This window comes from Marmota flaviventris, chromosome 8 (genome assembly GCF_047511675.1).
Source record: "Marmota flaviventris isolate mMarFla1 chromosome 8, mMarFla1.hap1, whole genome shotgun sequence".
NCBI classification, from domain to species: domain Eukaryota; kingdom Metazoa; phylum Chordata; class Mammalia; order Rodentia; family Sciuridae; genus Marmota; species Marmota flaviventris.
This window is the reverse complement of record NC_092505.1, coordinates 104624619-104650510: the sequence shown is the minus strand read 5'-3', so window position 1 is coordinate 104650510 and position 25892 is coordinate 104624619. Positions and strand designations below refer to the sequence as shown.

General features: G+C 37.4%; 1 protein-coding gene across 1 annotated transcript; it reads left to right on the top strand.

Moving 5' to 3' along the window:
• The first annotated feature begins 408 nt into the window (after positions 1 to 408).
• Otol1 (otolin 1) lies at positions 409 to 8942 on the top strand. Its single transcript, XM_027953295.2, has 4 exons — positions 409 to 772; positions 4536 to 4625; positions 7347 to 7418; positions 8044 to 8942. Exons 1-4 carry the CDS (start codon positions 409 to 411, stop codon positions 8940 to 8942), a joined length of 1425 nt encoding a protein of 474 aa, XP_027809096.2.
• The last annotated feature ends 16950 nt before the right edge of the window (positions 8943 to 25892 follow it).

Here is a 25892-nt window from a genome sequence, read left to right as displayed (position 1 = left end):
CAGGAAATTACACATATTTTTTTTTCCACAGGGTATATGAGCTATTAAGTCGTGTTGCATTTATTATAGATCATGTTTGCTATTTGGCAAGATAATTTGAATGATTGAGAATACTACTTTAGAACATGTAACACTGAGAAAACAACCAGAAAGGAGAACTGAAACAAAGTGTTCCTTATAATAAATACTTCAAGTAAATAAAATATTTGGTTTTGATTCAAGCACACATTTACATATAAAATATATCAACAATATATCATTTTATATTATGCATTCTGTTCATTCTTATGGTTCACATATGCATATATTTCTCCCATATAAGTATATATTTATTTCACTTAGTCTTTTCAATTGAAACTCATATAATTTGTGTCTATTTTTTATCCTATCTTTCTTCCAGCCTCAAATATGTGGATGTTTTCTTGGATTTGGGTCATTTTAATTATTTTGGCTATTGCTGGTGTGGACACAAGAGCAAAGACCACACCATACATCAAATTTACGAAAAAATATGAAGGACAAGAGATACCCAAGGGTCTAAAGCCATCCAGTGGTTCACCTCAGGAGGAAGAAGAAAACCCCTTGATGGAAATGCCTGCAATGGCGGCACCAACCACTGACCCCTCAGCCCTGGAGTCTGCCTTCGCCACTGCCACTCTCTTTTCCTTTGAAAACCTCACTCTTGACACAGCTGATTTCTTGTTGAATTGTTGTCGTTGTTGCTCACCTATTGTGGGGCAGAAAGGAGAACCTGGAAAGACTGGAAAACCAGGTATTTGAAATATATGGGAAGCCATGTTTCTCACTTGTACATCAATGAAGAGGTGGGTCAGGGGATGGCATTGTTATAAAGATTTTTATACTGTCATGCAGATGGTGATAGGCCTAGGGGTAAGATTGTCACAAATGCAAATGCAAATGGGTGCTGTGCTGCCCAACATGGTAACCCCTAGTCATATGTGTGGTTATTAATAAATACTGAAATTAAATATGATAAGCAATTCAGTTCCACAATCATTTCAAGTGTCTGATTACCATATGTGGCCAGTGACTACTCATTTGAACAGCACAGGTATTATAGAACATTTTTGTCACTGCAGAAAGTTCTCTTGGACTTTCTGGCTAGAGTCAAGGCAGGGATTTCTGACCTCAGTACTGGTGCTCCAGATCTCCTAGCTGAGTGCATTTATTATCTGTACAGTCTTTTCATTAATGGCTGATTTAAAAAGGTAGATGAAAATTCTATTGCCTGGTAAGAATGTGTGCTGACTGATGGATTTTTTGAGTGCTATTTGTAGTTAGGATTAGAGATGGAATGCCTGTGAGGTAGAGAATGAAGTGCGGGATTCGGTTTGCTCCTCATTGAAATTCTGAAGCAACACTGTGTCCTTGCCCAGGAATTTTCTCCATTGAACACTGTGGTTATTTATTTCAAAATTGTAGATGTCTTTAATATATATGTAATGAATATACTTTCAGTTTTATTGTAATACATTTTGACTTTTACATGTCATGTAGCAGAGAGAATTCAAGGTAAAATTAAGATCAAAATGTCAATTTCAAATTCTCTCTTCCCTGAAAAGAATTCATATCGATGTTTGCTGAGTCTTGCCTGAAGAACAGAAAGTTATAAAGTCAGTAATTATACATCTTCACGGGCTTTTCATTCATTTCATCCCATTGCGGGATCTTTTAATATATATAGTCAGCATTTATTCGGGGATGGATTAAGGGGTGAAGGAGATGGGCAGTGGCCAGGGGCATCAAGATTTCAAGGTTGCTAAAACTTGCAAAATGTGATGAGTCTAAGAAAGTCATATTTACCAGAACTTTCCTAGCATCCTGTTTGGCTGGCAAGCTGTTTGCGAGTGGAAACCCCAAGGGCAGGGTCAAGTAGACACAACTGGTTGCTAAGCTGTCATCTAAGGCTTTGAAGTCTACAATATCAGGGCTTTTGTTTTACCCAGTCATGGATTTGACTGGGCTGTTCTTAGAGTTCAACCCCTCCTCTAATCCTATGTGACAAATATTTTGAAGATGTCAAGTTATTAGCCTGTTTTAGTCTGACTGGACAGTGCCTAAAGGCTGAAAACATTGATTCTATCATGGTCTTACCCTAGAGAAGCTTCATTACTTCTGTCAGTCTCAGTTTCCAAAATGGTAACATGTGATAACAATGATACTGACTTCACAGAATCCTCAAGAAGAAAGAGATACACACAAGAACTCATTGTGGTGCCTGGGATAAAATAAATACTCAGATAATCATTTTTATCTTTCCAGTTATCTATGGTAGGAGTATGGACCTGTCTTGTGGAATACTTGGAAGCTTATATGACAGGATACTGCTTTTGAGATTCAGAAAGAGACATATGTTCCAGATATTAGTATTTTTAAAGATATTACTTCTTCCTCTCTTCCCCTCCCCTTCACTCCTCTCCTCTCCACTCTGCTCTCCTCTCTCTCATTAGAAATCTAAGAGCAACATTGAACAAATTTGAAAAAGAAAAACAAGGCTACTAAAATCCAACCATTTCAATTCTCCTTTATTAATTTTCAGACCTTGGTCACATGAACACATAAACATGCACATTGCAAATATCACATTTTGCATTATCTGCTTTTAAAAGTCACTAGTCTAACTTTATAAACTTTCTGAATGAAAACATCTTGAAATATTCAGATATATCTAATAATCAGCAAAGGTTAAAAATTCTATTTTAAAGTTTTATCTTCTGCTTCTCTCTTTAGTTCAATTATGATTGCAGGTACTACATGTCAAGAATGGTTGGCATTTTATTTTATTTCAAATCTTTATAGAAATGTTAAAAATATCATTGCATTTCACCTGATGATTTGGTCACAGTCTAGGGAATGTTTGGTAAATCTAGAGGTTGTAGCACCTGTGAGTGCAGAACCTGGAGTCAAAATCAATTTGTGACCTTGAAGCCTCAGCTTTTCCCTTCATGTTTAGTTTCATGGTAATTATGAAAATCAAACCCAGACATACGTTTTACCGGGATGAAAGAGGCAGCCTTCCTCTTCCCTGTAGCTTCATGTATAGTTATTTTTGTGTTCCCGGTGTCACCTGGGACAGCACTTTATCACATCCCTCAATAGTGTGACCACATTGAGCCTTTGGGGGGCCATGGGGAGGTGGGTATTGCACAGGGAAATGAAATTGACCATTTTGCTTGCTCCCACCTTCTCTGCTTCTTCTTTCTCCATCTCTTTCTCCTCCATGTAATCTTCTCTTTTCTAGACAGAAGAGCTTATCCATCAGCCCTTGGTTATTTGACCTTGCCTTCAGCCTTAATTTCCATTGCAAACAATTTATTAAAGGTTTTCTTCCAAACAAATACTGTATTTTTTCAAAGAGGAATTCTATTGAATATAATTTCATCCTATTCCATCAGCCTTAATTATATTAAGGTGAAGTATTATAATTTTGTTGAATGTACTTATTTATATGGTTAACTTTCAAAGAAACTGCCCTTAAATTATTCCAATTGGAAAGTGATTCATATGTGTGGAATAGGACTGGGGTTTCAGGAAGAATAATTTTCCTAGGCTTAGGATCCCTCTGTGGTCCAGGTAAGTGGAAGGGAACTGAATTGCCCTGGTGAACAAGGACACTCAATGAAGTCTGATCCTTGTGTGATCTGACCCTTGCCTGCTTCTCAGCCTCCTCTTATCCTTGACCACTGTTTCCATCCATAGTGCCCCCCTTTTTTTTCAGTTGCTTAAAAATACTATGGTCTTTTTAATTCTTACTTTCTTAAAATAACTACCTGCTATTTTTTGCTTCAGAAAATCCTAGTGCATTCATTGAGTCTTTTCTCAGGGATCTCTCCTCTGATCCCACAAATATAAGTTAGGTTCTTTTTTTACCCTATCATACAATAGGACCTTCCTATTTTTCTTTATATCATCAACAACAGTGTGGCAATTTTGATTTCTTTATATAGCTATCTATTCAATGCTTATCTTTCATGGAGTCTCAGCTTTTGGGGATTGGGATTGCTGGCATGTTAATGGCTGTGTTCCTAACACTAGCAGGGTGTGTGTGTGTGTGTGTGTGTGTGTGTGTGTGTGTAAGGTGCTTGGTGTATAAGACACCTCAGAAATAGTTCCTGAATGAATGAATACGTGGATGAATGGGAAATCTAAAAGTGCTAGGTATTATGTTTTTGCTTCCAATTTGAAAGTGCGGTCCATATGAGTTTTAGTGTCAGGTAATTATTTTGTTCTTGCTGTTTGATGTAGTGCCGCTTCCCTGAATCATTTGATCACTGCCATGAATACAGTGACAAGTACTAATGGGCTCAATTTATCTATTCAGGTGTACAAAATTGCAAATCAGACAAAAATATTGCCCTTAGAACTCTGTAATAGTTTATTCTCACCTGATTTTATGATTAGAACATTGACAGTTATTAGTTTAAAAAAAATGACTGTCCCCCTCGTCCCCTAACTAACGAATTTCAAAAGAGATTTTTTTTTCTATATTGATCGTTTTAAACCCCTGTTTCCAGGTCTTAAAGGAGAGACTGGTAATATGGGGATCCCAGGATCACAAGGAGTCATTGGACCCCAAGGCTCAAAAGGCCAGAAAGGAGAGAAAGGTAAGTAATTAATTTCATTTCATGCCAAAACCTCAAGGGACATTTTGCATCATTTTTAAGGAGAATAATTTTCTAAGTAATTTCTTGATTCTTGAAGTTATGTCAGTTTTTAAATATTTAAGTACTTGGTAAAGTATATTGTGAATTCATTTGATATAGAATTATTATCTTTGTAAGTAGAAATTTAGAAATTTCTAATTTAGAAATTCTAAACTGGTCTGGGAACAACAGACAGACAGACACACACATACACACACACACAAAAAAAACCACACACACAGAGTTACACAACTTTCCTATTTCTGATTGGACATCTGGTTGACCCAGTGACTGGAAACCACAAAGTATAGTCTCTGGGGAAGGGTGCTTTCCTACATACTCCAGGTGGGCTCTTACTTATGATGCAAATTAATTTCATAGTAAATAGAACTAAATAGAGCCGGCAATGCTCTACAATATTCAATTTAGGTGGATAGCCTGACTGCTAAGGAGAACTTGCCATCTCCAGTGACTCACTAAAAACAGAGGCAGTATTGATGGGGTGCAGAGCCATGAATTAAAACAGAAGTATTAAGCATGTAATGGTGACTTTGGACCAGTGGCTTTACTTTGCCTGGAAATTGAGGGGAATGAACTTGATACTTATTTATACCCCTGTTTACTATCAAAGAAGATTTGTAGTTATGAGTGCTTTCATAGATCTTTTCCAGCTCAAAAATCCTATAATTCCATAGGTGTGTCAGTAAAGAAGGCTTTCCTGCCCCAGGAAATCCCTGGGTCTGTAAGTGCTCCAAGGTACTGAGGGAAGATTACAGATTCACTGGGACATTGAGAAATTCCTCAGTGAATAGGAGCAGCCTGTAGAAATACCATCTATTCATCAAGTTCAATGTTTGAGCTTTAGTGTCACATGTCAAAAGACCTAATATCATCTATACATCACCCTCCACATGGCTCAGGAACTGCCTAACTCATTTCTGCTAGAACATTCAGTGAAGTAATTACTCAAAAAAGACGCTAAGGTAAGAAAGAGCTACTTCACACTTGTCAGTTATGCGATTTTCATTCTCAGAAACATTTAATCCTTTTGTGGCTGAATTATGTTAGCAGAAACCCTGTGAAATAAAGATGAGTGATGAACCTCCCCAGTGATTCATATATTCTGGAAGCTAGACTTCTGGAAGTAGAAGAAAATATAGGGAAGTATCGTAAGGTTCTTAAAAATATGCTTTGATGAAGGATCAAAAGTAGAGATTCATTCAGCCAACTCTCTATAAAGTGGAAACTCTCCTTTTACTTCCAGACTTACCTTGGACTCATGGCTAAGATTGAAAGTTAAAAAAAATAAAATAAAATGAGTAGAATGGTTACATTCTGGCTAATGACTACTTGATTAATTCACTACAAGCAATGAAACCCCTTAAATAAACTTGAAAACTTAAATAACTCTGTGAGTGAAGGTCAATGTTATATTATTAGCATGGACTGGAATAGGCTTGGGCCTTCACTTCCATTCTGGTTGGGTTCTTTCAAAATGTATCTGGATATTTTCTTGATGGCCTATGAGTTAATTTCTAATTTTGTATTTTCTGTGGAGTGGTAATAGAGGAAGTGGCTACTTAGACCTCATAGGATTTCTTTAGTGGGTACTGTGAAATTAGGGGAATTTATTTACATCACTTTTAATTTGATTTAGGGTTTATTTTTTTCTGATTAAAAATAAAGCAAAATTGTTAGTCATAATATAAATAATAAAGTTGGCAAATAGATGCCAAAGAAGGTAATATACAGTCATGTTTGACTCTGTGCAAATTTTTATTTTTTTCATATCTCATGTTCTTCTGGCAAAAGTGAAAACAAAAATATTTGCTCTACCATTTTTGAAGGGGATGTGTTTTAAGCTTTGTAAATTATAAGTGTTCAAATTGATGAAATATGCTGTTATAGAGCATTCTTGTTACATAAAAGGTAGTATTAATATTTAATAAAATTATATGAAGTTAAAAAATGTCCAGGGTAAGTTAAAAAATGTTAAGAGCTTGGAACAGTATTTGGCGCAAATTGTCAATACAAGTTAACTGTTTTTAATACTATTATTATTGCTATTGTCTTTTATAATCAAAGTGAGTCTGTGATAGACTTAACAAGATAGGACAATGCAAAATCCATTTTATTGTAACATGGCAAATATCTGCAAATCCAAATCTTTCAATGTTCTTCAAATATGATTTCTCATAGTCTTATAATTTGTCCAAAGAACATTTGAAAATTATTCCAACATGTAATGAAAATTGACTTTTCTTTCATGTTCTAAGTCAGGGATAATTTTTCATTCCTGGATGGATTTTTGTTATGACTAGTTTTAGCTAATTGCAGAATACCATGTTCTGTGCTTTACTGAGGCATGGTGGGCATATAAAGAAAACAACTGAACTGTCATTTAAAATTTATAATAAAATAAGCATAACCACATACATATGCAAGATATGCAGGATGTGATGAGGAGTTTGAGGAGTCCTGGAAATGCCATAGGCAAAATGAAGTCTATTTGAGGGATTGGCATTCACAATTGCCTTCAATAAATTCCCTTTTCACATTATTTTACCTTTAAACCATTTTGGTTAAAGGAAACACTGGAATGTGACATAGTTGTGAAAGGGATGTTTTAGATATATCATAAATGACATAGTTGGAAAAAAGTTAATCTTGGTATCATTTTAGGAGTAAAAGGAGAGCGTGGGGACCAAGGGACAAGCGGAGTTCCAGGATATCCAGGAAAACCTGGAGAACCAGGTACAATACAAAATATATAATTGTGCACCATCATGAATGCTGTAAAGCCCTCATTCTTTTCCTGTTTGTATTTAAAGTTTTCAGAGAAGTAAGATGGAAATATAAATTACTACTATTTTTCGAATAATTTAGTGTGCTGATTGAAATAGGTCTAGGAATTTAGAGATGAGGTAAAGATATCTGAGCTCTGTTCCTCTCTCTCTAGCTGTCAATTTTTTTTGGTTTTAGTTTCTATGCCTTGTAAGATTTTGGGTTTGGATAGACAATATGGAGATTTAGGAGAATACTTGAGATGGGTCAAAATACAAAGGGTAATTAATTTTATATTGTAAGCAAAAATATTTTAATATTCTTTATTATCTTAAAGGTGGAAAAAAGAAGTAGATATGTGAATTCTGGATGTAAGCTATTGTTTCTTGGAAGCACAAACTTTTCTCTTTCTGGGATTATGATATGTTATAAATTGCTCATTGCATTTATGGCTGCCAGGCACAGCCTCTGCCAGGCAAGAAGGGGTTTCCATGTCCAGGGAAGTAAATTTTATTCCTATTTTTTGAGCTCTGTGGTAATGGCATCTTGTTTGGCTTTTGTGATCCTTAAATGTTATTTTAATTTTTCATTTCAGGTGGACTTGGTCCTAAGGGGGATAAAGGAAACATTGGCTTGGCAGGAGTTAAAGGACAAAAAGGCTCAAAGGGAGACCCATGTGAAAATGGCACCAAAGGAGATAAAGGAGACCCCGGGGCTGTGGGCTCTCCAGGATTGAACGGAGGGCCTGGAGCCAAAGGAGAGAAGGGGGAGGTGGGACAGAAAGGCTACTGCGGAGATTCTGGAGAGAGGGGAGGAAAAGGGCAAAAAGGGGAGGAGGGGGTAAAAGGAGAAAAAGGTAGCAAAGGAGACACTGGGACAGAAGGCAAAAGGGGCCCCGATGGTCTGCCTGGCGCTAAAGGTGATCCAGGGGTTAAAGGAGAAAAAGGGGAGTTAGGTCCTCCTGGTCTTTTGGGACCTGCTGGGCCAAAGGGTGAGCTTGGGAACAAAGGGGTCCGAGGACCTATTGGGAAGAAGGGCTCACGGGGCTTCAAGGGCTCCAAGGGCGAGGTCGCCAAACTCCTGCAGTCCGCTTTCAGCGCTGCTTTATCAAAGCCATTCCCTCCTCCCAACATCCCCATCAAATTTGACAAGATTTTATATAATGACCAAGGGGATTACAACCCTGCCACTGGGAAATTTAACTGCAGCATCCCTGGGACATACGTCTTTTCTTACCATGTTACTGTGAAGGGTCGACCTGCTCGGATCAGCCTGGTGGCCCAGAATAAGAAGCAGTTCAAGTCCAGAGACACTCTCTACGGTCAGGAAATAGACCAGGCCTCTCTCCTCATCATCCTGAAATTAAGTGCAGGAGATCAAGTGTGGCTGGAATTGTCAAAAGATTGGAATGGGGTTTATTCCAGTGCTGAGGATGACAGCATTTTTACTGGGTTCCTTTTGTACCCAGAGAAAACTCCTGGAATTTCACCATAAATGTGGGTATTGGACACTGTAGTTGGGTTTAGTGGAATAAGTATTGACATGTAGAAGTGAACTTAAAAAAAAAAAAAAACTTCCATTTTTTTCATGATTAAAACAATAATACAGAAAAATTACATAATTGTGTAGATTCAATTAGTATTTCTATTCTAAGGCATCTTCTTTTAAACAATTGAGAACATATGTCTACTAACTCTGTAGCTGACATTTTTTGTTTAGCATTATAATGACATTACTTATTAATCACTCAATTACTATTTAAAGGATTAATGTCTTCATGGAAAATATGAATGAGATTTATAATTAATAAATATATTCTTCTAAATATTTCTATATCTCATATAACTGTGTGTTAATAGCTGACAAACTATCACGAAAGGTCTTTCTTGAAGTTTCTGATTCTCTTGGTGGAATTCTCATGTCAGTTTCATTCTCACATTAGTTTAATTCAGTGGAAATGCATGGAAAGAGTGGCAAAGATTATCTAAAATATGTTTAAAATTTATCATGTGTAAGGGTTTTTCCATAAAACCTGTATTATGTGGACAAGAGTGTTTGGTAAAATGGAAAAAGAATGTTGATAAAAAGATATAGCTCAATCATAGAAATGATGCAACCCTTCATCAAATTATTGTGCTTACAAGAACTGAATGTCCCTAAAAGATTAAAGAATAAAATTAAATCATTACTGATCTAAATTTCAGTTCTTTCTTCATGGTGGAACATTTAATTAGGATAAACTCTTTGGCATCATTATTATCATCTCGAGAATAATTAATTCCAGTTATTCAGTGATAACATTGCTGGAGCAGGTGGGAGATTGGGAATTCATTTGCAATGTGAATGTTTAATAACTGTGAATATTGGATAATTCAGCAGCTTCATTTTTTTAAAAAGTGAATTTATTGAATTCAAACTGAATTTTGTTCTGTGAAGGTAGATATGCAGATTTGTAAATTTTGGTGTGTCAAATGAGGGAGTGGGTGATAGGAAACTTTATGGTCTTGCTCTGCCAACTTTGGCAAACATTCACTTTTGGGATTCTCATCCATATGTATATCAGAACAGTGTTTCCCAAACTGTCCAGAGGAACACCATTTCTGGACATTGCTATTATGAATCACTTGAAAAAGTAGGTTTTGCTTCAAATACATGTTGAATGTGCTGTATTCTATATCTACCTCCTAAAGATTCATAAAGCCCATTAGTGTAGTCTCTGACATTCCCACAGAAAAGAAATCATATTAACTTTGTTTTATTCAGTGATCCCAAGTGATTGTGTATTTAGAACATATCAAGTACTAGCCTGTGGGACAATGTCCTGTAGTAGGTTAATTTTGGAAATAGTGCATTAGTTTCTCATCCAAGGATTTTTTTTTTTTTTAAATAAGACTGAGGTGAAGTTCACTCTTGACATTTCTCTCTTCCTTTATCAGTTCTTTTCTGTTTAGGTCATGATATGACTTGAGTAGTGGCTGTGCCTGTTTCTGTCAGAAAGAGCATAACTTGCAAGTAATTAAAAAAGACATGCTTACACTGGAAATTTTCTTTGTTTTTTAAGGATTAGATAGTGAAGAGATTTAGGAACTTAGTTTGTTTCCTTGTTTGCTTCTATGTTTGATCTTTTTCTTTGTATCTTCTCCACCATTGGGTCATCCAACTCACCTAGGAAGACAGAAGAAAATAAATCACACCAAAGCATTTGACATAAAAGGCAATCGGGCAGAGAACCATTAAGAGAGCAATAATTCGTGTGTAGGTTTTGTGATATCTGACAGTGTCTTACACCTATGTTTATGGAGGATGTTTTACAGGAAGTTAGAAGTTAAGACCTCGGGGTTAGTACCCAGGATTGATGGTAATTGTGAGCTTTCCCCAGGGCATCCAAAGGAAGGAAATTGCTAGCCTGTGGGAATGGTTTTGGGAGATGAGTTCCAGGTTCTTTGACACTTTCTGCTATTAAGGTAGAGAACTGTCACAATAGTGTTCACTTCTTTCAATATATCATGTCTCCTAATTGATGAAAGCAAAAGGCCAAGAGTGGATCTCGCTCATCCCAAGGATTTGAATATAATCACTTTCCTATTCCTACCCTAATGACTACTAATGGCTAAGAGTCAAACTAACATCTGAGCTTAACACAACAAAGTTGAACTTCTGAAATCCCCATAAATGTTCCTCCCATATTCTTCCTCAACTCATATAATGACAACTTCTGTCTAGTTGTTCAGGCCAAAAACTTGTGTCACTTAATTTTCCTCTTTTGAGTTAAATCTGATTTGTCAGAAAATCCTTTTAGTGCTTCTTTCAAGATGTACAGAGTTTGATGACTTCTCACATCTCCACAACCACAACCCTGATCAAGCTACATAATTTATTGCCCAGATTATTGCAAGAATATCCTAACTGGATCTCCCTAACATTTAAGAGGACCAAAATGCAAATGGGAATTGTTTTAGTTAGCTTTTCCCACTACTGTGACTAAAAGAGCTGACCAGAACAATTTTAAAGGGGGAAAAGTTTATTTGGGGGCTCATGGTTTCAGAGGGCTTAGTCCACAGAAGGCCAGCTGCATTTCTTGGGGCTCGAGGTCAGGCTGAACAATGTGGTGGGAAAGTGTGGCAGAGGGAAACAGCTCCCATTATGGTGATCAGGAAGCAGAAAGAGTGACTCCACTCTCTAGATATAAATATATATCTAAACCATGCCCTAATTCCCACCTCCTCTAGCCATACCCTACCATTTCAGTTACACTCAGTTAATCCCTATTAGGGGATTAATCTACTGATTGGGTTAAGACTCTTACAAACTAATCATTTCTCCTCTGAACCTTCTTGCACTGTCTCACACCTGAGCTTTTGAGGGATACCTCACATCCAAACCATAACAGAATCCATAAACTATACATCTAAATATTTAAAACTTAAAAACCAAACTAACAGTAGTTTAAAATATGTTCTATACTCCTATTTTGAAATATGTGCTTTTTTATGGAAAAACATTAAAAATATTTTTAATATAACAGTAAACAAAATAGCAAAGATGTCGAGCTACTATTGTGCATGTGTGATTAATAGGCAGATTACAATTGGATAAATAGTAAGAAAAAGCTATTAATTCATGAATTACTATTGTTTATTTCATAGATATTATTTTTAAAGCTTAATTTCAGAAAAAAAATGTTATGATTTCAATTTAGAGAAATTTGTTCAGTTGAACTATTGATGCTTGGGAATGAACCTGAAATTTTATATATCATGTTCAAGTATTGTGATGGGTGTTATATAAGATATATATTTTATACAGTGTAAAAATATTAAATTTCATCACATAAACCAGTGGTAACTTATATTGCCATTTCGTTGTCTCTTAAAACAGTATTTTAAAAGCTAGATCCGTCATGGATTTTCTGTCTGGACTTACATAAATATAAATTTGAGTACCATAAATTGATTAATATTGAATAATATCCTTTAGCTATTAAATGTGAGACTTTTTCAAATGCTATGCAACTCATGAGTATGTCATGTGCAACTCATGAGTATGTCAAGAACAATGAAGTATAACCAACAGAAAAGCAAGAAAATGACTGTTAAACATAATTGAGATGCAATACTTGATTATCTGTGGCATTTATGCTTTCTAGAGGAAGGGCCTGATAAGTTAAGTTGTATTTCTCCTAAATAATGCACCCATTGAACAATTTCTTCCATTCTCCTGATCAGTGGCCATACAGTGTAACCTACTAATCTTAACAGCATCTAGCAGAGGCCACTTATTTTTTTTTTAATTTAATGCACACATGGCAAAAGGCATGCATAAAAGTTTCCCAGGGTACCTGAAAGTGACTTTCGGAGCTTATGTTTAAGGTTGTAGATTGTGCTATGATGGAATTAAGTCCTGATCTCCAATAAAGTTTCCCTAAGCACTTTAATAAATTCATAGAGTATGTGCAGAAGTCCCTCTTGCTTGAATCTCTTATTTTGCTTTTGACCCCTTCAATCAAAGCAATACTGCTTTAAAATAAGTTGGCTCATCTTACTCTTCTGTTCAAAGTCTCTTGAAACTTCCACCTGAATCAGAGAAGCCAGACAGATCCTTATTATAATCAGAGAAGCCCCATGTGGGCTAGTCTCCTGCTTAATTCAGTCTTCATCTCCTTCATTTTGCCTTTGAACATGGCCCTCAGTGCCTCTCCTTAAAGTCACCATGCACCTTTGCATTCAGGAATTTGCATGTTTCATGTTGTCTAGATGGCTCTGGCCCTAGGTAACTGCACCATTTTATTTAGTTAGGCCTGAATATCACCTTTTCAGAGGCCTTCTTGGATCATTTGGTTTTAAATGGTCCCCATTAGTCCTTGTTTTGTTTTTCCTCTAGAGCACTTATCTACATTGAATGTGTTATGTGTTTCATGTATTGATCTTGTTTATTTTCAGTCTTTCCATAAACAAAAGTTCCATGAAACCAGAGATTTTTGTCTGTTAAGTAAACAGACAAAACTCTACCCTCAGTGTTGGCATATTAATATGTGTTCAATGAACAAAGATTGATAAATGTTCAAATATGATGGTTGTAGATTTTTCCACAAGGTGGTGCTCACAGATTATCTTTGCTTGGTTTCTATCTTTATTTCAAAATAAAGTAAATCAAAACAAAACATTACCATCAAACCAAACTCTCCAACCCCCCAGTCCCAATCTTTTGCAAAGCAAATAAGATAATGACTTATATTTTACAATTAAAAACCTCGTTTCATGAAAAACATGTTTCATGTTTCCTCATGTTTGGAGAGTTACACAATGTTTTTCTCCATTGGGACATAGGGCTATTAGGCATATCTATGGATACTTCTTCTGAGTGGTGGCTTAATTCTTCCTCCTTTCCCACTCTAGTCCCAGATGGGGTCATCCCTAAGTCCTGGGATATAATACATTTTATAGCTGTAATTCCACTTACCAAAGACTTTCAAAGTGGAAAAAGAAGGCCAGACTTTAAGAATGCTGTAATTCTTGGAAGGACTAGGATGCAATATTAAGTACAACACAGCTGTCAATGACAGAGGTGAGAGACAGGGACATTGGGACTTATGGAGTGATAATATTTTCTGTTTCTGGAGTCCTTAATAATGTGCTAGGCATAGGGCTTTTCATGTCTAAGGTGCACCAAGTGCCGTGTACCACCTGAGGATACTGAAGCATACAGTGATTAAGCAACAAGCTAAGGGACCCCCATCTGGAAGGTGGGGGAACCCTGGATCCAGGCAGTATGAATCTAGAGGTCATATCATTCTTAACCAACAGAGTCGGCAGAGTTTATTAAAAAGCTTGGCTGGTGAAAGCCTGGTAGAATGGGGAGAGGGATGGTAGTAACCGGTTCTCAAAGCCGGGGGAATGAATGGAAGAACAAGAATCCACTAATATCTCAGAAGGGGATGAAAGTGTGGAAAAAACTGAGGATAAAGAAGACAGGCTTTGCTGATAAGGGACACTATAGGGAGCTCTGGTCATCCCAGTGCATGATCCAAGTGAATTTTGTAGAAAAATTTAGTAGGAATATTAGATTGTCCCAGAGTTTAGGGTGAAAGCACATTTATTGATGTGAGAATTATAAGAATTACATTGAGTCTAATAGAGATAACATGAGAGATCCATATATTCATGGTTCTTCCTTTTGGAATGACAAATAGATTAGGTGGCATCTCTCTTGTTCTGAACTTGTCTGGGATGATGAGGAAGTAAAAGCCTCAGTCTTTTGCTCTCTGCACATTTATAAATTTATTTAGGTCCCTGTTCCCAGGCTCTGTTCTTGGTACTGAGAATAAATCAGGGAGACAAACAGAAGGAAATTCCTTCTGTCTCCACGGAGCTTATGAAGAGAACTAATAAAACCTCCACAAGTTTTTGATTATATAGCATGGTAGAAGATGATAAATGCTATGGAGAAAAATAAAGTGGGAAGGGGGATTGGGAGCAGAGGGTGGTGAGAGGGGTTTAAAATGGGGATTAGAAGAAGCCTCGTTGAGAATGTAATATTTAAACCAACCTGTGAACAAGGCAAAGGAGCAAGTCTAGTGACTAGCTAACAGGGCGGGGAGGGTTTGTGTGCCACAGGAACAAAATTCCTGAGGAAGGAGCTTGCCTGGCAGGGAAGTCTCTGTATCTGTGGCAGTGAGAGCAAGGGCCCAGAAGTAGGGGTGAGATCTGACAAGTGATGGAGTCCCAGATTGTGTAGGCCTTTTAGCTTTTTGAGTGAGTTTGGTAGATGTGGAGATGTGCTCCCAGATTCCCTTCAAGGAAGGACTAGATGTCCTGGGGTGGGGACTGTACTTGACAGATGGGCCCCAGCTGTTAGCTCTTTCAGGGTCTAAGCTGTAGAGCAGCTTCTTTTGAAGTTAGCCCAATTTTGGTAATGAGGCAAGTTGGGTGCGTACAGTCCTGGCATTCCATTTGAGGTCATGGTGACCGGCCATATCCAGTCCAGAGCCCTCAGTTGGGTAGTCAAGACTTTATTGGGTCTTATTGCAGCTCAACTTCTTCCCTGCTCAAATCTGCCTCCTTTCTCCTGTCACAGAGGTTTATTCCTAATTAACATCCTGCACTCCAAACTCCATATCCACATTTACTTCTGGAGAGACACAACAGGTAAGAGATAAAATGACAGTGTGATTTTGTGGACCCCTTATTCATTCCCTCACCCTCTGCCTCCCTTGTTCTGAATCAGGACTGAAAGAATAAATAGATGAACAAATTAATGTCAGAATACTATTGGGAGCTTGTGGCTTGACATTCAGGCCCAAAGATCCTCTGTTATTTGGCTGTAGTGGTTAAGAGCCTGACTCAGGAACCCAATGGGCTGGGTTGGACTTTCATTTACTAGAAATACCACATTGGGCAAGACACTGAGTCTTGTCTCAGTTTCATTTATAAAATGAGATTTTAGTGCTCTAAATGAGTGTATGTTTGCAAAACTCTTAGAACTGTTTGATACATAGTAAGTGCCGAATAGGTATTGTTAAAGAAAGCCAGCTTTGAGTCAAATATGAGAAAGTATGCATTTTGTATGTGGATCAGACTCCTTCTCACCACCAGGTATGTACACATTTTTCTTTTTTTTTTTTTTTTGACTGGTAGGCTTATGAATGGAGGGAGAGGTAAAATCAAGACTGGTTTGTGCTCAGTATAGGATCAGAAACAATAATGTTGAGTGAATGCTATGTAGTTAAGGTCTTCCAACAGAGCATCTGAATTACATAGATATATAATGGTGTGGTTTATTAAATATACATAAAAATAAAGTGCTCCTCCTTTGAGACGAGAATGAGATTCACTCTTTCTTCAAAATCACTATTAATAGACTTAATATACCAAAGTACATACATTTACTTTCATATTAAGGCCCCTGGGGTCACTGTCTTGGATTGCCACATTGACCATGTGCTACTTATACACTTAAACAAGGCACTGAATGAGGGCCTACCTAAAGATGGATGTTTTGCTGATCTGAAAGGTAACGACAGTGACAAATGAGACCTCCCAGTGGACCATAGCGAGGGTTAGCGGCAGGAAATTGCATTGGCTCAGTGATTAAGGCAACATCAGCAGTCAGAAGACAGCAGCAGGGCAGGTGGCCTTGGTCTTGCTGCTGCCTCATCTGATCCATCTCACAGGGTGATGAGTCTGAGATGTGTCTGCCTAGCCTGCAAACACAATTCTCCCCTGCTTCCTTTTTTTTTCTCCCTGAGGATAAATGAGCAACAAGAAATTTGGAACATCCAGATTATTCAATGTCAGAGCTATTGCCAAAGCAGCACGCCCACTCTCCTTGGATGTTGAATGCAAGTTAAAATTGCCTCTGGCAAAAGGTTTTGTGAAGGCCTTACTCTTTTGTTTTAATTCCAGAAAAATTAATGAGAACCTACTATGTACCAGGCACTAGGCTCAATGCCAGGGATACAAAGATGAATGAGATAATTTCTTGTCTTCAAGGAAGTCACAGTCGAATGGGAGAGGCAACTAAGCAAAGGCAATGGTAGTTCCATCTTTTTTTGTCTCCGGGTTGGCCAAAGACCTAAATGCTTTGGCTATTATTGAAGAACTTGAGAAGATACTTAATCCAGCAAGTTGGTTGACTGATGTTCTTATTTCACTACCCCAAGGAGTACTGGGTGAGCAATTTATTTCAAATGGTTCAGCCTTAGCAAGAGAAAAATGTTAAACAAAAAAAAATCCAAGAACAACATCTTTACAATTGAATATTACCTTGTGGGACCCTAAATCTGTTTCCAAGACCTTCGATTGATAAGGAAAGAGAAAACTGAAGAGTTCCACAGGAAAATCAGAAGTTGAGACCTGGCAGATCCAGGACCAAATGAGACAGAAGTATTACAGTAGCTCTCACCTGAAACTGGAAAGATCTTGATCATCCTCTTGCCATCTCCTCTTGAAAGAAGAGTACTCAAAATGTGTGACCCAAGACCTGTAGTTTATAGCATTTACTTTCCAACCAAAGACTTTACAATCCAAATACTACAGATTCATAAAACTAAAGAATTATTGGGATATGATATATCTATGGAAAATGTACAATTATTGCCTATATAACTTGATAATTTTAAACATACTGCTGTACCATGAAACTAGCACCATATTATGATATGGAAATTTTCTAGTGCCTGGAAGGCTTCCTATCAATTTATCCCCCTCACTGCTTTGAGTTCTATTACCACAGTTTAATTTTGCATGTTGTTAAGAGTCATATAAATGGAATCATGCAGTTGTACTCTTTCATGTCTGGTTGATCATGTTGTACATCAGTAGCACTTCAGAATTGGGGTATCTGATTGGCCACGCTGATTGGCCACTGATGAATCCTCTTCTGTTGTAGTTGCTGATCACTGATTTTTTGCCCAATTTTATTGGATTGTCTGTCTTTCTGTTCTTGATTTATTTAGATTCTTTAGATTGTTCTTTAAGATGTTCTTTAGATTTCCTGCATACAAGACTCCTAAGTTTTAGTCCATTTCTCTTTTGTTCTCCAAGTAGGTCAATGTTGTTTTCTGAGCCTTTTCCTCTCTTTCATTCATACCCTTAGTTTTCCAAAAACTTTAAAACTCTCCTGCTGGCTTCCCATCTTTATAGAACTAGAATTTATAACCAAAAAAGTGAATGATTTTTGACTAAAAATCCTTTGTTACATTATCACCTATCTTTTAAAAGGAAATAAAGCCAAGAGACAGAATATCTGAGGGTGGAGTTTCAGAAATTAGAAAACTGTTGGGGAATACTTTTGAGGGAAAGTGGGAGACAAGAAAGCCAATGAGTGGGGCACAGTGGTACACCCTTGTAATGCCAACTACTTGGGAGGCTGAGGCAGGAGAATGGAAACTTTGAGGCCAGCCTGGGACAACTTAGTGAGATCCTGTCTCAAAACAAAAATTAAAAAAGGACAAAAGACTAAGTGGAGTGTCTCTGGGTTTAATCCCCTGTACTGGGAGTGGGAGTAATGGCCAATAAAAAGAATATTTTGTTTCTCTGAAATCTAATTATGTTGTCATTTCTTAAACTTTTCCTTGAATTTATGACAATTTCTTTTAAAGGATGTTGGACAAAGAAAGAACGTTATTCATCAGCAAATGACTTCTTCGTTAAAGAAAAAGATAAGATTAAGGTTATAACTAGATCACTGGTTTCAGGACTATTTAAAATGACAGGCCATTAGTGGCTTTCTGCCAGCCCGAGAATCCTATAGTGCAATGTTCTAGGGAGGCCGTCATACCGGAAACTGGTGATAATCTTGCAACAATAAATAGATAGGAAATTACAAGCATACTTAAGAAGTTAGTGAGTGTTCTTAGACTGGAAAGGAGAGTCTAACAACTTGCAGGCAGAATTCTTTCAAGTGCCCTTGAAATTGATGGTAAAAAAGCAGGAAGCTAAGAAGAAACATCAATGAAAGTAATTTATGTGATGAGAAAAAGAGATGAAAATTAGGGGGAAAAAAAAGAAAGAAAAGACAAGGGGGAAGTTTGTGCCTAGCCAGACTCAAGCAATGTCTATATATCTCCAAGCTGAGATTGTGTTTTTTAAAAATGCATGGTTCTGGGATGTCCAACCTAAGCAAACTAGACTATTCAATCCTAACTCTAAAACCAACACTCAAATTTATGAATTACATTCTATTTCTGCCATAAATAATTTCACTCTCCCAACATTTATTGGTTACCCGCTAGCTATTAAGTGCTGTTACAGATAATCATCATATGGTTTTGTACATTCTTCAAAGTATTATTATAACAGAATAGAAGACAGGTTGAAATCAGTATGGGAGGATTAGGGGAGCTTTTAGATTAATTTGTTTATCCATTCTTCAAATATTTATTGAGTGGCCTACCTTACGCCAGGCATCATGCTAGATTCTGAGGACACAATCTTGAACAAGAAAGATGTATCTCTGTTGTCACAGAGCTGACAGTTTAGTGGGAAAGATGCCATTAAACTGTGCTTTGAAAAACCCATTAGGTATTTGTCATGTGAAAGAGGCAGGAAAACCATTCCCAGCAGCAGAATTCCAGGGTAGAATTTCAGAGTTTGGAAAGATGTTGGCAAATTTGGAGAACTACAAATTGTGAGATGTGGTGGGAATCACCTGGAATACATCTAGTAAGAACCCAGTAAAATAGATTCTTCCCCAAATGTCAGAGCTAAAATCTTCTATGCCTAGCTAGGGCAGTTAGATCTCTCTGTCTCTGTCTCTGTCTCCCTCTCTTATTTTGTGTCTAGTACTGATGTACGCTGTGGGAACGGAAAGAGGAATATGGCAAGAGTCTCTATCCTTAAAAATACCTATAACAGAACATAGGACCATCATACCCAAATGGTATTAAGTTAAGAGAAGCTGAGAGGTGGATTAAAATGGAAGGAGTTCAACCTTAGCACTGCAAAATCAATAAATAAAATAAATAGAAAAAATTAAAACAGAAGGAGATAGAGCCTGAGTTCAGTTTGGCTCTGTAGCATAATGAAGATGGAATTTCAAATTGTATAGTAAAAATTAGTCATCCATTATCCTCAGGTGCTAAAAGACTTACATAGTGGTTTTGGGCTAGTCATCTCTACCAAGAAGAGTCAGAGCAGACAAAAGACAACCCTATAAAGTGTCAAGAAGAAAATGGTCTTTTGAGTTTACAACTGTTTCCTGGTCAAATAACCTGCAAGTTTCAGGTTAAAAAGGGCCAATTTAGGGTTAGATTTATCATATCCTCTTAAATGTCTTTTAGAAGTTTTGGGTATATATTAATCAACTATTTCTGTAGTGACAATTCTCAAATATCAATGGATGACACAATGACAGACATTTATTTCTTAATTGTGCTCAGCTATGCTTGGGGGCTTTTCTGGACTGGGCTCCAGGATGTGGAGGAACTTCCAGGTTCAAGTCTGTTACATGTAATCTTTTATTCTGGGACCTAGGTGGAAGGATCAGTTATTATCTAAAAAAGTTTTCTTCATGGTGGAGGGTTGAAGCTCAAGTGAACAGCAGAAACTTGCAAGGCCTCTAAAAGTTTCTACTTGGATGTGATATAAGTCATAATTGTTCAAATTCTACAGAACTGAAAGCATAATTGAGCTGAGAAGTGCACTTGGCCCTCTGTATCTGTGAGTTGTGCTTTCATGTATTCTGTAAAATGTGGATCAAAAATATTAAAAAAACACTTTGAGCCTCAACTGAATAGGTAAGATCTTTTTCTTGTCATTATGCTCTAAGTAGTACAGTATAATAACTATTTACATAGTATTTATATTGTAATAGGTAATATAAGTAATCTAGAGGTGACTGAAAGTATACATGAGGATACCTGTAGGTTATATACAAATATGATGTCATTTCATAAAAAGAACTTATTCATTTCCAGGTTTGGGTTCTGCAGCGGTTCCTGGAACCAATCCCCTAGAGATACTGAGGAATGACTATATTTCCTTTCATGGAACAAGGATCAGAAAAAGAAGCATAAATGTTTGTTAATCAATATATTCTACTATAAAATGTAAGTGTATTTCTGTTTATAAAATAACTTCAACAGATTTGAAATATTTTTTTAGAAGTGTGATCAGAATATAATGAAGATTACAACATTTCAAGGGAAATGTTCTAAGATTCTTTCCAGAGGCATGAATCTGACATAATTTCTTATGTACATATATGAATATACCACAGTGAATCTCATCATTATGTACATTTACAAGAAATTAATTAAAAAAACTATGGGTAAATGGCAGAAAAATCAGTGTAAGGAAGTAAGCAGGGGGCGAGGGTAGGGGAAGGAGAGGTACTGGAGACTGAATTAAAACAAGATATATTCCATACTTGTATAATTATATCACAATGGATTCTACTGGTATGTATAAAAAGAACCAATAAAAAAGATTGTCTTTCATGCTGTGCCAGAGGAATTGGTATTAGAAGTGGTTGGAGTGAGATTATTGTGGGAGAGATTAAAATTCAAGCTATAATAATTTGGAAGTATCCAAATACTAGCCATTCAGGTAGGATTAGAGTGGGTTGTGGTTCTTTCAATATAGGAACACATTGTGTGTGTGTGTGTGTGTGTGTGTGTGTGTATGTGCGCATGTGCTAGGAAGGGATGGGGAAGTGCATGTTGTATAGTGTAGGTACTATATTTGCCGTGTTATGTACATGGTATTTATGTCTTGTTTGGTTGAACAGTTTGTGTTCAACCCTGCAAATCCAGGTGTTATATTGCCATGATTTCTGCTCCAACTGACAGAAGTAGTCATTTCCCCTGTGCGTGGGAAAACCATAAATCAGTCTTTGCTGGAATGGTAAATATGGTTCTGTCTGAAGCATGAACTTCTGAGTTCAACTTGGTTATAAAATTATGAATTAAATTTAGAATATCTTAAATGTGGTGTATTTAACTGATGATAGGACTTTACATAGCATGATGAAAACATTACCATTTTCTGTTCCTTCATGTACTTTATGCTTTTAGCTGAGATTAGGTGTTGTTCTTGGTGTGCGATGATTATTTTAGATTATTGTTCACATTTCTGCAGCTTCAGTGAACACTACTTAAAACCAAGCCATTGAGCAATTTCTATACACTTAGAAATCACAATGAAACTCTCTAATTAAGAAATATCACTGTATACCATGCTTAGAGAAACCTGCAATTCAGCACAGGCAGCCTATCCTTTTATATGCATTAGATTAGCTGCTTTCAAACACAGATGATAGAAAACATTTGTGCAGAAAACTACTTCTCAGTATTCTCTGAGTCACTAAATTTTTTTGAGGGGTTAGAGTAAAAACAAATAAAGAAATTGGATCTATCTCTCTATGAGAGATATTTAGGCCCTCATTAGTTATTATGAGGTCATTGGTGTCTACTTACCTCATTCCTTCCCTCTTCTTTTTCTTTGGGTTTTGACTTTTTTACTTGTTATGGGCCCTTTTGACTGTAATTAATGAGAATTCCAATTCAAAATTTATTATCTTATATAACAGGTGGTTCAGACGTAGGGTGTCTTCAGTCACAAAAATAGCAGGGATCTGGTTCTATTTTTCCTGATATTCTCTTGGTGTTTCCTCTTTTCTGCATTGTCTTGATTCTCAAGCTGGGTTTTTTTTCATTACATTAAGACAGCTGTCACAATATTCAAAGACATATGCTTCCTTGATAAGGTCCAAAAGCAAAGAATTCTTCTCCCGCATATGAGAAATGTCTGGTATTGCTCAATGTCTATTCTCCCTTGTTACATACTGTTAGAAGCTTCAGCCATCCCAAAACATGACTTTCTAGCCCTAGGTGACAGTTTCCAGCTTGCTAGTGGGTGGCAATGGAAGCAATATGTTTAGTTTTAGGCTATATCCTGAAAGGGAAGTAGAATGTCTTTCCCTTTTCCCTTCCCATTAAATGGAATGAAGTTTGGTTGGTGTGCCTAGAACCTGAGATGGAGTCTGATGAAGAAAAAGGCAGAGTGAAAAAGGTGGAAGGAACTGGGACATCTGACAGTTTCATAGGGCAAGCTATCTAACCACTTTTGAATCTTATATGAGAGAATGATAAACTATCATTTTTAGTGTGAAACTTTTAAAGTTTCTCAGTGTTTATCCTCGTCAATAGGAGGAGTAGAATAAAGTTCTGTCTTAGGCCTACCTATGTCACTTTAGGCCAAGTGCTCATACCTTGGGACTAAACTTATCACCAAGAAAACCCATGGAGGGTGTTGACTGCCTTAATCCTAGGTTTCTGAAATAATCACTGATAATAGGATGAGATTTCAGAGATTGGTTCATATTGATCAGGACCCACTCCTGGAGAAGGGACTTAGTAGGCACAGCAGAGGTTGAGTCACATTGAGGATTCTGTTAGAAAGAAGTAAGGAATGGGTGATTGAATAATGTTCTTTAGAAGCATGCATTTACTCATTGGCATATCTAACTGATTATGGGCTAAAAAAAAATAAAAGTCAATTCATTCAGTTCACTCTGCTTCTTGGATTGTCTTGAGTTGGAGGAAATAGCCTAAGTGGTGGGTGTTATTTCAGATATAATATGCTTTCATGTGTGAATGAATGTGTGTTTGCATGTGGGTATTGAGAGAATGATCCTTGTCACTGTGGGTAGGGTAGGCAAGGTTCTTCTTCCTCTGGGTTCAGTTAGTTGAAAAGGGCTTGCTTAGTTTGTTAGCTGAAGATTAGTTAGAATTGTTTACACCAGTTGTTTTAGTTAGGTGTTTTTTTTTTTGGTCATTGTGACCAAAAAACCTGACAAGAACAATATGGAGGAGAAAAAGTGCATTTTGGTTTATGGTTTCAGAAGTTCAGTCCATGGTCAGTCAACTCCATAGTTCTGGGCCTAAGGTGAGGCAGAACATTATGGCAAAATTATGTGGCAGAGGAAATTAGCTAAGAACATGATGGTCAGGAAGCAGAGGGAGCTCTGCTCATCAAGAACAAAATATAAACCCCAAAATCACTGCCCCAGTGACCTGCTTTCTCTAGCCACACCCTACCTGCTTACAGTTACTGCCCAACTAATTCACATCAGTGCATTAATCCACTAATCAGGTTACACGTCTCATAATCTTTCACCTCTGATCTTACATTGTCTCCCACAATGAGCTTTTTTTTGGGATACATTATATCTAAAAATAACACCATTCTTCAGGAATATAAAACAAATCATCTCCAAGAGTTCATCAGTCCAATAACAGCCTAAATAGTTGACGAGTCCAACAACTGCTCAACCACACCCTCTGACTAGCACTTCCTTCTAAAGACAAGGTGGAGGAGGTATTATCTAAATGGAGAGAAGGGGAGACATACTTCATAATTTTACCCAACACTGACATCATCCACACACTGCTGAAACCATCTTGCGAAGCAACTCTCCTGGGTATCACATTCCCCTAACCAAGACATGAAAATGTGCTTAACTAATGGAAGACAATACTTGAATAACTGAAGTAGATTATTGACTGTATAGGTATTCTTTGAAGATGAGGAAAACAGAAAATAGGCTAGGAATGCTGCATTAAATTTTTTGGTAACTATAGCCTGAGAAAAACCACTATTTGCATAGAAGTGAAGAGAGTGGTTCTAGGATTCACTAGGTGTCAAAACCTGCCTCCTCCAACAGGGGTGTGAATTTGTGCAATTACTTCATCTTTCTACATCCTTTTCTCCTTACTGTTGTGGCAGTGTTGATAGCACCTGCCTTGTAGGTGGCTGGGAGCTTAAATGAGAACACAGGTGTGGGGACAAGTGCATGGAGGACTGCATAGGTGCATACATTGAGGGCGCCTGAGTGGCAGGCCACATCCCTTGTGCTAAGCATGTGAGTGGCAAACTGCTTACGCCATAGGCACAGCGCTGAAGGGAGGCTACCTGTTGTGGTCCCAGTGCTTGCTCCATGGCCTGCTCCTCCATTGGTTGCCACAAGGATTTTTGGCCAGAAATTGTATTGGTGGCTGCCTATAATCTGCTTAGCTACTGCCTGATTATATACACATGGTAACAACGCAAGAAAATCAGACTTGCTTCCTGTTTGGCCTCCGGAGGTCTTGAATCTCGACTCAGCAGACACACTCTCCTGTACCCTGTTCCTTGGACCAACTTGCTGGAGAGAGTCCCCCCCCCCCCCCCGCCCCACAGGGTCTGTTTACTGGGAACACTATCATCATAAAGGTCATCTCAGTTCACATGGAGCTTCAGCTTTTTATCCAACAGTTTCTTTATCTTTTTATTTTATGTTTCCTCCTCCTTCTCCTTTTTCTTCATCCTCACTCCTCCTTCTCTTTCTCCTTTTACACTTTTTTTTTTTTTTTTTTTGGTGGTGGTGGTGGTCCTGGGGATTGAGCCCAGGGCTTCACAAATGCTACATAAGTGCTCTACTACTGAGCTACATCCCTCTCTCTTTGTTTTGAGTCAGTGTCTCTTGAAGTTACCCAGACTAGCCTCAAGCTTGTAATTCTTCTGTCTCAGCCTCCTGAGCAGCTGGAATTATAGGTGTGCACCATCATGCCTGATCAGTTTATTCATTCCAAAGAACATTCAGGTGACATAGAAAGATGCTTTATATTTTCTGTCATAGGGTAGAATTTTTTACTAGATACTCTACTTCAGGAATGTTGATTGGGAATTTTTTTATTCTTTTTTTTGTTCCATTCATAAAAAAGTTAAACACACATGTGTGTGCAACACATCCCTTTAAATGAGAACACGGGGCCTGTTTACTAGAAGCACTATCATCATAAATTTGAGGTCCCTTTGAACAGTTAAGGTGTTTTTTTTTTTTTTTTTTAGTATTGGGGATTGTACTCACGGGCACTTGAGCACTGAGCCACATCCCTGCTTTATTTTGTATTTGACTTAAAGACAAGGTCTCACTGAGTTACTTAGTGCATCGCTCCTGCTGAGG

Coding starts and splice junctions, on each gene's coding strand:
- Otol1 (XM_027953295.2), top strand. CDS start 409: ATGTGGATGTTTTCTTGGATTTGGGTCATTTTAATTATTTTGGCTATT. Junction 4,626..7,346: donor AGGCCAGAAAGGAGAGAAAG/GTAAGTAATTAA, acceptor GTATCATTTTAG/GAGTAAAAGGAGAGCGTGGG. Junction 7,419..8,043: donor AGGAAAACCTGGAGAACCAG/GTACAATACAAA, acceptor TTTTCATTTCAG/GTGGACTTGGTCCTAAGGGG.